At 38.2% G+C, this 16726-nt stretch overlaps 1 protein-coding gene across 3 annotated transcripts in view; it reads left to right on the forward strand.

Annotated features, from left to right (window-relative positions):
• numb (NUMB endocytic adaptor protein) overlaps nucleotides 1-16726 on the forward strand; it is a 69783-nt gene that overhangs the window by 20788 nt on the left and 32269 nt on the right. For all 3 annotated transcript variants that reach the window (XM_082143485.1, XM_082143487.1, XM_082143486.1), the window contains exon 2: nucleotides 15023-15162. In XM_082143485.1, the coding sequence (XP_081999611.1) occupies nucleotides 15037-15162 (126 nt within the window). In that variant the 5' untranslated portion in view covers nucleotides 15023-15036. The remainder of the gene's footprint in view (nucleotides 1-15022; nucleotides 15163-16726) is intronic.

A 16726-nucleotide genomic window follows, 5' to 3' on the forward strand; every position in this document is an offset into this window, starting at 1 on the left:
ACGTTTACATGCAGCCAATAACCCGTTCAAAACCGGGATATTAGCAATAACCCGGTCGCGCACGGCCATGTAAACACCGGCAAAAACCCGGATATGCTCATATCCCGGTTTTTAAAAACCCGGATATTATACCTGGGGTACCCCCTTTCTAACCCGAATATTTGGTCATGTAAACGCGTATCGGCATATCCCCATCAAAAGGGACATTGATTTGTGTTCTGCGCATGTTCTATTCGCAAGGAATCTTGGTCTTTTGAGTAGGGACGGCGCATACAGAAACCCGCGTGCAGTATACCGGAAGTAAACAAGAAGTAGAGGTAAGCATGGCGAGACGCAGCACAGCACCACACTTTTGGAGCGAGGAGGAAAGCGCAAACAAAGGCGATCGCTATCTGCCCCGAACTATTCATTATCCGCGTGCTGCTGCTGTTGTTGTTGCCTTTGGATACAGGAAAAATAATCGGAAATGACGCACATTGCGTCTTAACGTTGTCCGTACGTCCTGACGCTAACCGCGCGTCGCCGTTTACATCGGGATATTGCAAATTCCATGTATACAGGAGTAACTCTCTCTGCTCACGCATGTAAACGCGTTATTCCGAATGTTTCAGAAACCCAAATAGTGACTCTAACCCGACCATAACCCGGATATTGGCTGCATGTAAACGTATGTCAGACTGTGTGATGTAGATCTTGAGAAGACTTTGGTCATGACTGACAATATTTATCTGGTGGTCTGTGTTACTTTTGAGTTTCAAGCTTCATCTACATTAATCTGGATATGTTTACGCATGCATCCTTTTCTCCATGTTTTGGCCTGATGAAACCATTTTTGTCCGATGAAAACTGAGCTATTTGATGCTCTCCCAATTGAATACAATTGAAGTTTATTCAAGCATTGTTTACATCTACCAGTGTCTTGATACAGTGGGTGCAGAGAGAGAGAGAGAGAGCGAGAGAGAGAGAGAGAGAGAGAATCCTATTATTAGATTATATTACATTTCTGCAAAGATGACACTTACTTTATTCTATATTTACTCTCAATTGCTCAAGAGGAACCTGGATGTGCCAGTAAGTAGCGAGATGTTTTGCTAATGATTGTGCCAGAAAATGGCGCGAGAACTTTATTATGTCTGATCTCTCAGTGAGCTTTTGTTATGTTCTGCATGCGCAGTAATTTTAGCATTTTCTGATGTTTCAGGGTTGACAAGAAACGCTTGAAAATGCTGGTATAGACCAAGTGCATTTAGAAACTAGAGTTCGTCGAGACAAACTTTAAGTTGGCTTGGAAAAGTTTGGACGAGAAGTTTAAAGTATTACATTATTACTTGATTTTGTCTTTCTCGATCGAATTACAAATATTTTTTTGCCGTCACATGAAAAACGATCAAATTATCAAATAATTGTTCTGGGTGGTTGCTAGGTGGTTGCCATTGTGTTCTGGGTGGTTGTTATGAGATAGATAGATTATAAATATTAGATAGAATGGAAAATTAGTCTGGATGGATTAGAAATACTAGTACATATAGGCAGCTAATGAAGTCTAATCGGGCTCTCCAACTGTCAAAATAAGAAATTAAAGCATTGTTTTCGAATGCATCTCGATTAATGAAGATGTAAACACATTTTCATTGGAAATTTAAATAGTGCCACACAAATTTGAATAAAAATTCACAATGTGTGAGATGAGAATAAAATGCATATATCACAGTAAATAAAACAAGCATTGGTTTGTTATTAGTGCTTTGTATATAACAATATTACTGGTGTAATAACGATTGTCTGTAAAGAGCCGTACCGTTCTCCACCTCACTTGTAAACCGCTTACGGTGCGAGTCACTGGCGCAGAGAAGAGCGAACGTTTTCAATTAATTTCTATGGAAGCTCAACTTGAATGAACTGAAAACGCTCTCTTTGCTCCTCGCCTAAAACCGTGATACAAGCCAAACCATGAGTAATGTGAACTGTTACACCCCTAGCCTATATAATGTAAATAATGTGTGTAATCTGTCACACCCTCTGGAGCCTCGAGGGCACATATACGCTGAACACCTCGGATGTAAACTAACTAACCCTAAGGCCGTGTCTCCACCTAAAAGAGTTTAGCCAGCTGAAAATGCCTACGAGACGCTTGCTATGATGCGCACAGAGCAACCGCGGAAGTGTTACTAGCATCTCATTTCACAAATAGTTTGTTTCTTTATTGTTTCTATATAAAAATGCTGATACAATGTAAAGTATTTGCTCTGGCTCTTGTTTAAAAAAATTATATACAGTACAGGCCAAAAGTTTGGAAACTATTTTTAATGTTTTTGAAAGAAGTTTCTTCTGCTCATCAAGCCTGCATTTATTTGATCAAAAATACAGAAAAAAATGTAATATTGTGATATATTATTGCAATTTAAAATAATTGGTTTTCAATTTATTATACTTTAAATTATCATTTACTTCTGTGATGCAAAGCTGAATTTTCAGGATCATTACTCCAGTCTTCAGTGTCACATGTGACATCCAGTCTATCACATGATCCTTTAGAAATCATTCTAATATTCGGATTTATTATGAGTGTTGGAAACAGTTCTGCTGCCTAATATATTTGATGAATAAAAGGTTAAAAAGAACTGCATTTATTCAAAATAAAAATTATAATAATATTAATCTTCTTTACTATCACTTATCAATTTAACACATCCTTGCTGAATAAAAGTATTGATTTATTTCAAAAAAAGAAAGAAAAAAAATGACTGACCCCAAATTACTGACCAGTAGTGTATATTGCTGTTACAAAAGATTTATATATTTAATTTTTTTTTATTTTTTTTTATTTTTTTTTTTACTTTTTATTCATCAAAGTATCCTAAAAAAGTATCACAGGTTATGAAAAAATATTAAGCAGCAGAACTGTTTCCAACTTTGATAATGAATCATCATATTAGAATGATTTCTAAAGGATCATGTGGTAGACTAGAAAACCAATTATTTTAAATTGTAATAATATATCACAATATAAAAAAAATGTCTGTATTTTTGATCAAATAAATGCAGGCTTGATGAGCAGAAGAAAATTCTTTCAAAAACATAAAAAATTGTAATGTGTCCAAACTTCTGGCCTGTACTGTATATATTTTTATGTTTGTTTGTTACTCTGGTACAAGCAGCAGAATGTGGTGGTTGGTCACTGTGGTGTTAGTCCCGCCCCTCCTGCACTGTGATTGGACAGCCAGGGAAAAAGTGACAGTGATGAGTGATCACGTTTTACCCAAAGTTACCCAAATCAACACCTTGTCACGCTACTGGCATTTTAAAAACACTCTGGTTTCCCACTGAAAACAATTTGTTATAAATAATAGTGACAGCCTCTTTAAATGTTTTGGACCCTTCATATTTTTTATGGATTCACACCTGCATTTTGATAGCAAGTTTGTTAAACCTGTGCCATGTGAACCGAACAGCACCGGGCAAGTAGTTGTGTCACGTCATACAATGTGAGAGCCACTCTTCACATACACTTTTCGTGCGTGTGTGTGTGTGTGTGTTTTCTGGCATATATGGTTTAAGGGGACTGAAAATACATTTTATACAGTATAAAAACCATTACGCCTATGGAAAGTCCCCGTAAACAACATATACAAGTGTGTGTGTGCGTGTTTTGTGGTTTTGGTAGCTCAAATAGACGGTGAAATGAGCAGTGTGTCATCAGATGTAATCATCTGACACCAGAACTGATCTCATCAGTTTTGTGGTCTGTGTGCAACACAGATGCTCTTCACTCACTGAACAACAAAAGAGTTGTCAGTTAGTTCAGATTTTGATGGATAGGCCTAAATGTTATGCTAAATCTTGTCCATGACATTCTGTGTGATGTGAATGTGATAAGAAGTAAATGTTGGTAAAATCTGATAAAATATTACCAGTTATCATTTGAATGGAGGACATTTGGGCTCTGTATTGAAATTGCTTGTGTTATTTGTGTTTTGTGATATTTATAGTGAAGGTTATCATCATACTGTGACACCGCTTCTGTTGGCCGCTCCTCTGTGTTTCAGTAGATGTGCTTTGCTTGGCTGTAATCGGGTGTTTCGGTCTGGGTTTCTAAAACTGGCGGTTTGTCAAGGCTGGGACAGAGTCGGACCAGCACTTCCACAACTCTAGATCCAGAAGAGGGTTCCCTTCCTTCCCGGCCCCTTTCACTTCCTGTTTCACTGCTTCCTGTTGCGCAATATCGTTGACTCACTTCAGTAGGTGTTATGCAGCAATACGCATCACCACCTCATCACATTGTATTTTTTTCAGCGGATGGCATTCAGTTATATGTAGCCTATATAATAATAATTATTTTTTTTTAATCAAAAGATACTTTACGTTTTAGTTTGCATTGGAGTATTTTGTAGCACTTTAATTTACAGTGCCCTTCTTTAGGGCCTTTTGTGTTGTTGTTGTTCTTTTTGAAAATTGTGTTGTCTGTTTTCATTTTTCTGGATTTATGATTTAATGCAAATTTATTATAATATCAAATATGGTGTTTTTTTTTGTTTTGTTTTTTGGCAAACAAAGTGATGCACCACAGAGGTTTACTGTTAAGATTAAAACATGGAAGAAAAACTGTGGGGTAACACTTATTTTTAAGGTGACGTAGTTACATGTTAGATAGACCTCATGCGCCAGAGAAACGAGGGCGCCGCCATCTTTACTATATTGTCTTTTAACTTCCGTTTTTCTGTATCTGTATATTTCTATGGCATTGCTGTCCAGGAGCAATTAGCTTTTGAAGTGGATTTACTTAATGTAAAGTTAATGAAAGTTATCATGAGGATTGTAATGTTTAAAGCAGATGTCTTAACAAATGTCAGTAGACCGGGAACATTTTAAAACGAGACGTTCATTCATAAATACGCAAGATCGCTGTGAAAATACAGACCGGAAGTCAAAAGACCACGAGTGCAGTGCTGAAAAGGGGCGGAGCTACATAAGGTCTATCAAAGTAACATTAAATTATGCATAATTACAAGTAACTAACCCTAAACCCTTTCCGTTACTCTATAGTAAGTAGTATATGTAGTTCATTTAATATCACTCAGTGCTTATTTGAGTATTTACAATGTAACTAAAGTTCAGCTAAACTGTCACACCATTGGCTCAGTCTGTCAGTGTTGAGATCAAGCTGGTCGGGACGCTCAAAGAAACACAGTGTTACTCTTGTCAGAGAAATCAACCTTCTCAAATCAATGCTGTCTGATTGATTTTGATTTCTTATTATATCAGGCTTTATGTAACGATTTTTCCATCATTACATAAGCTGCAAATGATGCCTGAAATTGCTTTTTCTTTTTACCAGCTTAAATGCATATTTTAGTTTTCATTCATAAGATGTCTGAGCGTGTTTGTTGCAATGAATGAGTGTTTCTTCTCTCTCTCTCTCTCTCTCTCTCTCTCTCTCTCTCTCTCTCTCTCTCTCTCTCTCTCGCTCTGTAGGTCTTTTGTCTTCCTCTCCAGGTTCTATTTGTAGGAATTAATAAGTGTTTTCCGTTCCTGGAGAGATGATTTAAATAGCTTCCCTCTCAGCCCAGCGCCGCTCATCGGCTCGTTCCTCTCTTCGCTCTCGCTCCTCCTGCTTTCATGTCTCGTCTCTGAGCCGCGTGACTGAGGCAGTGAGAGGCTTGTGTCTGGCAAGCGCTCAACTAATGCTCTTCTAGTGCACTAATGACCTCATTAACACAACAGGCTGAGAGAAGCCCCTCTGAATCAGTGCTCATTCAATCACGGACTGTTTAGTAAAGATTTGTTCATTCGTCGACTGAAAACAGCGTGTATTGGTTCATTGAGTCAAGAAATAAGCATTAGGCTAACGCAGCTTTAGCACTTTGAATTACTTGTACAGCCCTACTTCAGATTTATTAAGCCAAAATTTGCCAAAATCCATGGTATTCTGCATTTACAGTATTCTGTGAAGCTGTGTTCTCCACATTGCAGAAATCGTAGTGCTATAGTTAGGAACACTTCAACCTTGAAAAAAAATGTCATCCTCCTTTTGTGTCCCTCAGAAAACAGCGGTGATTTTGCTTTAGAGCTGCAGGAGTGGTGAGTAACACATCGGTAATGACTGGGGTGTGACGAGACACTTATCTCCCGAAACGAGACACGAGATTGAGTTCACGAGAACAAGACGAGACAAGATGTTTGCACAATATTTAACAGAAATCCTCAATGACAAAATTAATCACTGGAAAAATAGTCTGCAGGTGCGTTTTGAAATGTTTTAACTAATAATCTTGTCGTGAATGTAATTTCAGTTCTACTGTGAGTATGAATAATCAAATGCATTGAAAGACAACAATATATATATTGAGAAGATGCAGATACAGTTATTCCTTGCTTGACATTTACTCATAGCCCTATGTACAATACTCACAGTGTGAATTCAGTTCAAATAAGCTGTGCTGTGCATTTTTATCCCTACTTTACCCTAAAGGGTTTTTCCTGGGTCAGAAATGGTCTTCGGTGGCAGCGTACGAACACGGTCATCCACACACACACAGTACCTTACCCATGTGACCCTGCGAGCCCAGTACTGACAGTAAATCCAAAATAAATGCAAATAAATAGTGTGTAATATTAACTTATCCTATTTATTCATGAAATAAAAAAATAAGCACTGTCAGGACAGATCATTAAACAAAGTGATTAGAACTAGGGGCGATATTGGGGGAAAAAATTATTTCCATATTTTTTTTGTAACCTTTTATTGCCATTTTTACCTTTTGTAAAGCCATTTTTAAACCTAATTAAATGTATGCATCACATTTTGTGTCGAATTCTTACATGTAATCGATAAAATTCTATTAAAATAATAAGACACAATATAATAAGACACAATACGGATGTTACCAATCAAATGAAATCAGTACAAAACTCATCTTTGCAGTGCAGAGGAGAAACAGACGCTGCATGAAGTGGCATCTAGATGCTGTTACACAGACTGTTCAATGCAGCTCAGAGGGACATCAATGCATTTAACCTGCCGTTACAAATGCAGAAATAATGATTTGATGTTTTAAACATAAAACGTTGACTATTGATATTTTGAAATTATTTAAAAAATGAAAAGTTACTTAAAATATGAAACGGCTGATTCATTCAGGAATGAAGGATTTGACTGTCTTAATGAGTGAGTCACTGAATCATTCATTCAAACGATTCGTTCATTCTGTAACGAAACACCATCATGTGTTGCTGAGAGACTCAAAACAGTCCTGTGGCTTTTGTTTGAAACTGTTTCCATTGGCGAAGTGGAGCAAAAACAGGCAATATTGTGTCTAAAATGTAAGTCTCTTAATATTAACTTCTTGTTTATTGAACTGTTGTAAAATCAACATCAAATTGGAAATCATGCTGATATTTGGAGAAAAAAACGGCACTCTTCAAGTGATATTGATTAACTATAATATTAGTAATATTAAATAATACAATTATAAAAGACATACAGAGGTATTTTGAGGTTATTATCGTGAATATTGGGGGCATTCGAAATGCATTTTAGTAGAGTAGCTCACGCAGTGAAAGCGTGCTCTCTAAATGTGCTAGTGCACTAGTCTATACTAGACTATATCATGTGTATGCAAGCAACTCTCAGGTGTGATTTGTAGAATGAAGGACATACTGGATAATGTCAGTCACTTCGTTAAAACAGCATTCACAATATTATTAGACGATATAGCCGCCCTAGACTATATCACACACCCCTACTAAGAAATGTTTTATATTTAAAAATCTGTCAATCTCTGTGTAAAAAGCACTGAGTGACTGATTTGAAAAGTTAGTGATGAAATGAACAAATCATTACTTGGGGGGAAAAGTGTCAGATCTCTTATTTTGCATTTACACTCCAAGTCTTAATGCACAGATCTTTTGACATACAGTCTCAGACTGTTTTGTTCCGTCCATTGCTGTAGTTAACACTGTCAATCGGATTCAATCGTGCATTTAAATACAGTTGTTAGTCCAGAAACTTTGCCATGTGTAGTTAGCAGCAAAACACAGTTGCTTGAGAATAACAGATGTGGCTTTTTAAACGAATCCATCAATTTAACGGCCGTTAAACATGAAATGTGTGAAAGTGTCTGCTGTGCTGCTAAGCCTGCTCACATGACTCGGTTTACCGTGTGTTTCTGTTTCCCATAGACTCACTCTCTACTGCTTTTCACACACACTCGCATTCGCTTTTATTTCACCCCTTGACACCAGGCTCACTCTCCCACACACTCCTCAGAGAGACAGAAAGACAGAGACAAGAGAATCATGAAGCAAGTAAATAGTGTAAAGCCGGTTCACACTGACAGCCACTCGCAGGGCAAAGCAACCAGACGTCTGTCGTGAACAAGAGAGTGAAGGAGCTTCAGTCAACAAGCATCCAATTATGATATTTAGAGTTATTGTTATCAATGGGTTTGAGTCATGTAACCTTGTATTCCATTGAATTAGCTAATTATGACACCACAATTTTAGATACCAGTGAGATTTCACAGTTCTTGTTTCCAATTTTGTTACCACAGCATAAACTACTAGCCTTATAAAGTTCAGTCAAAGTTTGCTGGGTTCCTACGCAGTTTGGAAAATGTCTAGATAAGTATGGAAAAATATGGGTTTCCAGACTATTGGCCTAATTTAGTTGTCTAAAATATAGAATTAATAATTTCTAAAAAATAAATGTATGATACAAGCAGAGTGTTTTCATTTAGTGATTTAGTGTATAATGATTGTCGAGCACAACTGAATGAATTCAAGGCGCACAATTTCATTATGCAAAACTGTTTTGTCTTTTGTCTAATGGATGTGTGCCACTCAAACCAGCAACAGAAAGGAGCAAATGATCTCAATCAGACTGGACTTTGCTGTTTGGTGATCGTGCAGCATCAAACCACGACTGTAGTGTTAACAAAATCATTTTAACACAAATTAAGGCCAAAACAACAAACAAACACCAACTATCTCCTAACAGAAAATATAAATTCCCTAATAAAAGAAAATAAACTATATACAATAAATGACCCCATCTCCCTATCTAATGAAAAACAGGAGAAAACAGCCGTATATCAGGTTTTTAAGCGTTTAAAGGGGTCATGAACTGCATTCGTTTTATTGTTTCGTAATGTTTCCATGGGTGCACTTATAATGTTAGTATGATTTTTACTTAAAAAATTGTCATAATTTAGAAATAAATGGCATTTTTCCTTCCCTGATTTTAGCCTCTGATTTAAACGCTCTGTTTGAAGGGGCGTGTCTGTGTGAGACTTCTGGGTAAACGCCCTCTGCTGTGATTGGCTGACAGCTTTGCGTATGAAATAGCTAGTATTACATGTGGAACTCTCTCGAATACCAGTTTTAGCACATTTTTACTTTTACAGCTCTCAATGTTTTCTACTCGTGAAAAGTGATAATTATAGCAACAATTATGACATTATATTTAGATTGTGACATGAAAGGTTGCAGTGATGAGCATTGTAGCCGATCACAGACACGTTGAACGCATGAATGCAGCGATTTCGTCATTGCAACTCAATTTCTGCTCACTAACGAATGCTTTCATAATAACTAACAGTGCAAACACGATGTAAATAAGAGATTCGTTGATTATAAGGGGAGTTTTGGTGCGAGTCCAGAACTCAGTCACTGATAAACTCACACTGTGTGATTTGACAGCTCCAGCGATTGTAAACGGAGCGTTCTTTGATCGCTTTCTATATATAATTCAATCTGTTTAAATAACTGATTATTTACACCCTACTAAGAGAAACGATGTGAAGTTGACCGTTTAGTCACTGGTTTGATTTACTGACAGGACAAAGAACATCTGACTGTACATGAATCATTATATCAGAAATCACTGGTCACAGATCAGGCATTAGAATGAACTTGGTTATTACATGTTGAGGCAATACTGTCGAGTCCATATCGTAAAATTTGTGCAGAGTTTTCGGACTGATTTACCAAAGAAATGTACCGAATACGAATAAATAATGTTCAACTGAGACATTCACATTGTTGAAAATAAATAACCACATTCCTAGCATTAGGATCCTTTGGAAGGTAATGTTATGTTTCGTCCAGTGAGTGACCATGTGCTCTTCTCTCTTCCTCATCTCACTAACGCCAGTGGGCGGGGCCTACGTTGATCTTCTTCTGCAGAGGTCGGTCTTTCACCTATCTATGACGTCATAAAGAGGCACGTTCCAGAACGAGTCGTTCGCTGGGCCTGGTAACAATAAAAGCTGATTTTGGACTAACAAGGAAGTTTTCAGTTCTGAAACTTTCAGGATATTCTTAAGAATCTTATAATATGATGACCTCTTATATGTCAAAACCTCAAGGAAAATTTGATTTCTTAGTTCATGACCCCTTTAAGGTTTCTTCTCATCATGTAAGTGCATGTTATTACTTCGAGAAAGCCAATGAAAGAATAAGTTAAAGTTAAAAACTGAACTTGTCTGCTGAAACTGAATCTCATTGATCTCCAGAGTGAGGAGCTGACTGACGGAATTTTTTATTTCAATGCGAAATGTAAAAGTGCCTATTTGGTCATATTTTGGATTTAAACCCAGTGCTTATAGACCTTATGCGCCAGAGAAACGAGGGCGCCGCCATCTTTGGAATATTGTCTTTTAACTTCCGTTTTGCGGTCGCTCTGTATATTTCTATGGCATTGCTGTCCAGGAGTAATTAGCGTTTGAAGTGGATTCACTTAATGTAAAGTTAACGAAAGTTATCATGAGGATTGTAATGTTTAAAGCAGATGACTTAACAAATGTCAGTCGACCGGGAAGATTTTAAAACGAGCCGTTCATTAATAAACACGCAAAATCGCTGTGAAAATACAGACCGGAAGACAAAAGACAACGAGCGCAGCGCTGAAAAGGGGCGGAGCTACATAAGGTCTATAGGGAACCTACAAATGATTAGTTGTGTTTTTCATTAAGAATAATAATGAACCCACCATTTAATCAATTGCCGTCCCCGAAATTGGCGCTAATTCGCTGTAAGGACATTCATAACGGTGTGTGTGCACTGCCGTGGAGCGTTTTTAGTTCATTCCTATGGAAGCTCAACTTTCATAAGAATTTATTGAAAACGCTCGCTTATGAATGGCTGTGCGCATTTTACTTTCTCTTTCGAATCACCGGCCCTTCCCCGGTGATATCGGGATTACCGTTGTTGTCACACGTCGATTAACCGGTGGGAAAATGTCCTCACCGTCACATCCCTAGTAGTCGGTGTTACCGGTGTTACGTAGTGTTCGGCCGTACACCCACTGCATTACTTGCCCACCACTGCATCCGTACAGCACGAGCTGCAGAGTCAGACGATGAGAGGAAGGAGCCATGACTGATGGTGGAGGATTTGATCTGCAACAGATCCTGACAAATATCTTATCTTGTTAAATGTGCGGTCGCTCCCTGTACACGGAGTACACGTAATCACCAAGTGCCATTCAAAAGCATAACTCCCCACACAAATGGATTGAAACAGATTGTCCTGTTCTATACGATTTGTCTCTGCCTACATACAGGGATAATGTAAAGCTAGCCATTCATTACCATTGTGCTGACTAACTGCACATTATCCCTTATATAATGCATGGAAAACCGTATAAAAAATGGTCAGCATTCTGAAGGCGTTTGATTTATTCATTGATCTCATTTTGTTTTTTTCCAAACCTCTATTTCTGACTCATTATGCATTACTGCTGCTGCTTTCCCCTGCAGAATCCTTTCTAGCAACAAGAAATCTGCTTCCTTATCTATTTAGATTGACTTGCACTGGCAGGACAGCCCATTTGAGGTCAAGTTTTCATTACACAGCCCACCAATAGCAACAGGAATTGACCATGACTAACAGTACGGTGACCTTGTGACCTCCACAGATAGAATCACTGTGGTTGTGAATGGAGCTTACCACGGGAACAGAACGCTCTGAGATCACGAGGGAGAGGGATGTCAGTGTGATGAGGAGTGACAGAGATCTGCGGAGTGGTGTTTTTCATCATGTCCGCTTTCTTCTGCAGTGACAGAGCTTTGCCCGCGGCCTGCATTGCACAAACCATCTGACCCACATACAGACGAGCGCAGAAAAGCTGCTGAAGTCGAAGCGTTACGCAGGATTCTCTCTCCCTCTCGTCCTCTGCACTGCTTTCTTCTGCTGTTCTCACAGCTTCTGTCCTCTGAAAGTGGATGAACTCATTGGCACTGGCCTGGCTGTTTGATGACACACACACACACACACACACACACACACACACACACACACACACACACACACACACACACACACTAATCTCTTCTGCTTATTAACATTTTTCCGTTTTCTTCTGCTACTCTGTATTTTCCCATTGGGAAAGATTATTTGTCCAAGGACAAAAGGATTTTCTTTATCCTGTGACAAAAACTCAGTGACCAATAATATACATCTTTCACGAGCCTCTGCTAAAAAGCGTCTTCTTTTTTCACTCAAAAGTGGCTCTAAACACACTAGCGTTCAAAAGTTTACGGTCAGTAAGATTTCTTTTGTGTGTGTCTTTTGAAATAAGTCTCTCCTGCTCACCTAGGCTGCATTTATTTGATCCAAAATACAGCAAAAAATACTAATATTGTGATTATTATTAGAATTTACAATAACTGTTTTCTATTGTGAATATATTGTACACTGTAATTTATTCCCGTGATCAAACCTGTATTTTCAGCATCATTACTCCAGTCTTCAGTGTCACATGATCCTTCAGAAATCATTCTAATATGATGATTTGATGCTCAAGAAACATTTCTGATTATTATCAACATTGAAAACACTTGTGCTGCTTCATATTTTTGTGGAAACATAATATACTTTTTTATTTTTTTATTATTTGATGAATAAATGTGTCAGCATTTATTTGGGGAAAAAAACACTTTGTCTTTACCGGCTCACGGTTTCAGAGAAGGTCAACATCAATGAATATTGCGTAGCCTAATTATAACGATTGATTATTATATTCTGTTGATGACTCATTACAACTTCATGGTGTTTACATTATATTGTGTGTAATATATAGTTCATATTTTATCTCACTCATCTTTTCGAATGAGCAGCTGGAAGTAGTAAAGTATAGACATTACAAAATAAGAGTCCTGGTGTATTTAATCAGGCTTGTTTATAATAAAAGTCTAGCCTTGGCCAGTTTTGTCCTGGTAGTAGTTGGTGTTTTGGTTACACAGTAAACCGTATGGCTTTGCCATCACAGGAAGGAAAGACTAAGAACATAATTTGAATTATTCAATAGATTTTTACTAGTATCAGCACAACAATCTTTATTACATGCATATATTTGCACACACACACAGTTTAAAGAAGGCCTATAAATATTTACATAATATTTAAATACAGTTTGAAGCAGAAATGTTTAAATAATACATTTAATTACTATACTTTTTTTAAAATTCTAAATAAATGTAATTTTGTATCCATTATTTGATACATTTTCATTCTAAAGTTTTTGTCTAATGTGCTCCTAAATTGCTTAACTTGCTTGGGGAACAAGAAAGTTAAACCTACTAATTAACTAACTATATACATGCACACACACACACACACACACACACACACACACACACACACACACACACACACACACACACACACACACACACACACACACACACACACACACACACACACACACACACACACACACACACACACACACACACACACACACACACACACACACACACACACACACACACACACACACACACACACACACACACACACACACACACACACACACACACACACACAATCAGGAATAACACTTTCAGTTAGGAACCTGTGTGTGTCTGCATGAGTGTGTGTGTGGTGTTTGTTTCTATTGCTCACACATCACAGGCAAGCAGGGCTTGGCACTGGTGTCTTATGCTAATGTGCTATTGTGTTTTCCTCCTTGCAAGACAAGCTGTTACTTACTGCCTGTACGTGTGTGTGTGTGTGTGTGTGTGTGTGTGTGTGTGTACTCCTCTAGCTCATTCAAATGAGTGTCACGTTATGCTGTTGAAATCTGATCTTCTGTGGACTGTACAGGGAAATGAAGCTTCTCCCTGTTTCTCTGTTGCTCTTTGTAGAAGTTTCAGTGGCGTAGAGTCTTCTGTGTGAGTCTGTCTGCTGTCTGGATCTGATGTGACTCATCACTGCGTGTGTGTGTGTGTGTGTGTGTGTGTGTGTGTGTGTGTGTGTGTGTGTGTGTGTGTGTGTGTGTGTGTGTGTGTGTGTGTGTGTGTGTGTGTGTGTGTGTGTGTGTGTGTGTGTGTGTGTGTGTGTGTGTGTGTGTGTGTGTGTGTGTGTGTGTGTGTGTGTGTGTGTGTGTGTGTGTGTGTGTGCACTGGTGCATTCACTGTTGACACCGCACAGATCTTGTTTAATTTTGGTGTTAGCGAGAGAGAAATATTGTGTGTGTGATGCGAAGGCATAGCAGTTTAAAATGCCTTGCTCCTATGCAGCTGCAAACCTCACTAGCACATCTCCTTTTGTTTTCAGAACACATGATTAATATTCAATAGATATCGGCATAAAAAAAATCCATATCAGAACAACAATTCAGTACCAAGTGGATTCTATCTATCTATCTATCTATCTATCTATCTATCTATCTATCTATCTATCTATCTATCTATCTATCTATCTATCTATCTATCTATCTATCTATCTATCTATCTATCTATCTATCTATCTATCTATCTATCTATCTATCTATCTATCTATCTATCTTCACTGGCACTGACTGCTGAAGTTTTGGTATTATGACAACCATTGTATTTGTTGCAAGTAAAAACAATTATTATTTATATATATATATATATATATATATATTGGTTTTTTTTCATGCTTTTTCCAATCATTTAGACATTTTTAGTTATTAATGGACCAGGTGTGAAGCAGATATGAGTCTGGCTCTGTGGGACTAGTCATCTGTGTGAACGTCTCTGTCTGTCTCTGTCTGCAGGAGGAGGCTGAGCGATGAATAAGCTACGGCAGAGCTTCCGGCGAAAGAAAGACGTTTACGTGCCCGAGTCCAGCCGGCCGCACCAGTGGCAGACAGACGAGGAGGCCGTGCGCGGGGGCAAATGCAGCTTCGCTGTGAAGGTAATGAACACACACACACCTGTGCTCAACCACCTGCAGCTGTCAATCGTTTTCATGCTGCTCATGCTCGAGATTACTCGAGCTTTGAGACACTTGTTGTCTGCTACTGTTCTGCTTGTCTGAACACTCGTCTCTGAACTATTTTTGGAAAATAATATGCTGTGTTTCACACCATTTTTCCAAGTAAGTGTTCTTCTGTGCTCTTTACGGCTCACATATGAAGAACCGTAGCTTTAAATATTTTCATGTAAAAACGTTTTACATTTTCTAAGACATTCGTTGACAATCTGTAAAAAAATAATAAGTAAAATTTACTAGGGCTGTCAATATTAATGCGTTAATGCATGCGATACATTTTTTCAGTTGTGCACAGGAAGTCGCTTCAGACAGTGCTTGAACGGACAGAAACACACAAAATGATGCCAAAATGCCAGTTTTGTCGAGTATCCTCGCAAGCACAGTCTTAAATGTGTTAAATGAACGTAAAGAGTTGTGAGAACATCCGTGTGATGTGCGTCCGGTCTTAAAGTGACAGCAGCCTAATAAACCTGCTGCAGTCTGTCATTAATGTTAATCAAACAACAACTGAAAGAGAAAAGCACTCACTACTCTTGATTGAAGAACTTTTGTAGCTTTAATAAGGATTAATCTATATTTAAGTTTTACACATTTACCCACAATCCCACAGAGAGAGCAAACTGAAATCAAAGACGAGTGCATGTCTCCAGATTCTGACCGTCACTGCTTTTTTCCCTGTAGATGTGATTTTTCACCTCTGTTTTTAGGCTGGTTTATTATTGTACCATAAGGTCGCAGTAAATCGGTGGCCTCTGGCGGGAGTGTGTGTGTGTGTGTGTGTGTGTGTGTGTGTGTCTGTGTTCTGTTGTCATGTCCTAGTTTCACTATCATCATCTGAGCTCTTATTTCTCCACCTGCTGATCATAAATATACTCCATACAGCTCAGTGTGGGTGTGTGTAAATGTGTGTGTGAGTGTGTATAAAGCAGTGAGTCAGTGTTTTTTATGGCTTGTGCTTTTGTTCAGTTGAGCTGCTTTTTCAGGAGAATGACATCCAGTGAATTGGTTGTTTAGGGGCATAAAATAACCATTTCTAAAAATTCTCTTCTCTTCTGTTCTGTATTCCTTCTTAAAGGAATAGTTCACCCAAAAATGAAAATGACCTGATTATTTACTCACCCGACAGGCCGTCGTAGATGTATATGACTTTCTTTCATCAGCCGAATAGAAATTAAGGTTTTGGAGGAAAACTAAAGATTTCTCATTCTCTAATGCTAGTGAACGGTGCTTAACGTCTACAGGACCTTCTTTGTAATTCTCGGGTTAGTTTATGATGAACTTGTGTAGTTTTGCACATCCTTGGCATTAATCAGTTCATATTGAATGTCTTGATGAATAGATCTGCGTTAAAAGCAGACGGAGGCAAAGCTGAGGGAAACAGTCGCACAGTTCTGAGCTCATGCACAGATTAGCGGTGCATTTTTCTCCGTTTTACAAGCCACTGAAAATGTCAATGGAAATCTAATAAACAAAAACCCCAGGATGT

The sequence above is a fragment of the Leuciscus leuciscus genome (assembly GCF_965113295.1).
Source record: "Leuciscus leuciscus genome assembly, chromosome: 17".
In the NCBI taxonomy this organism is placed as follows: Eukaryota; Metazoa; Chordata; class Actinopteri; order Cypriniformes; family Leuciscidae; genus Leuciscus; species Leuciscus leuciscus.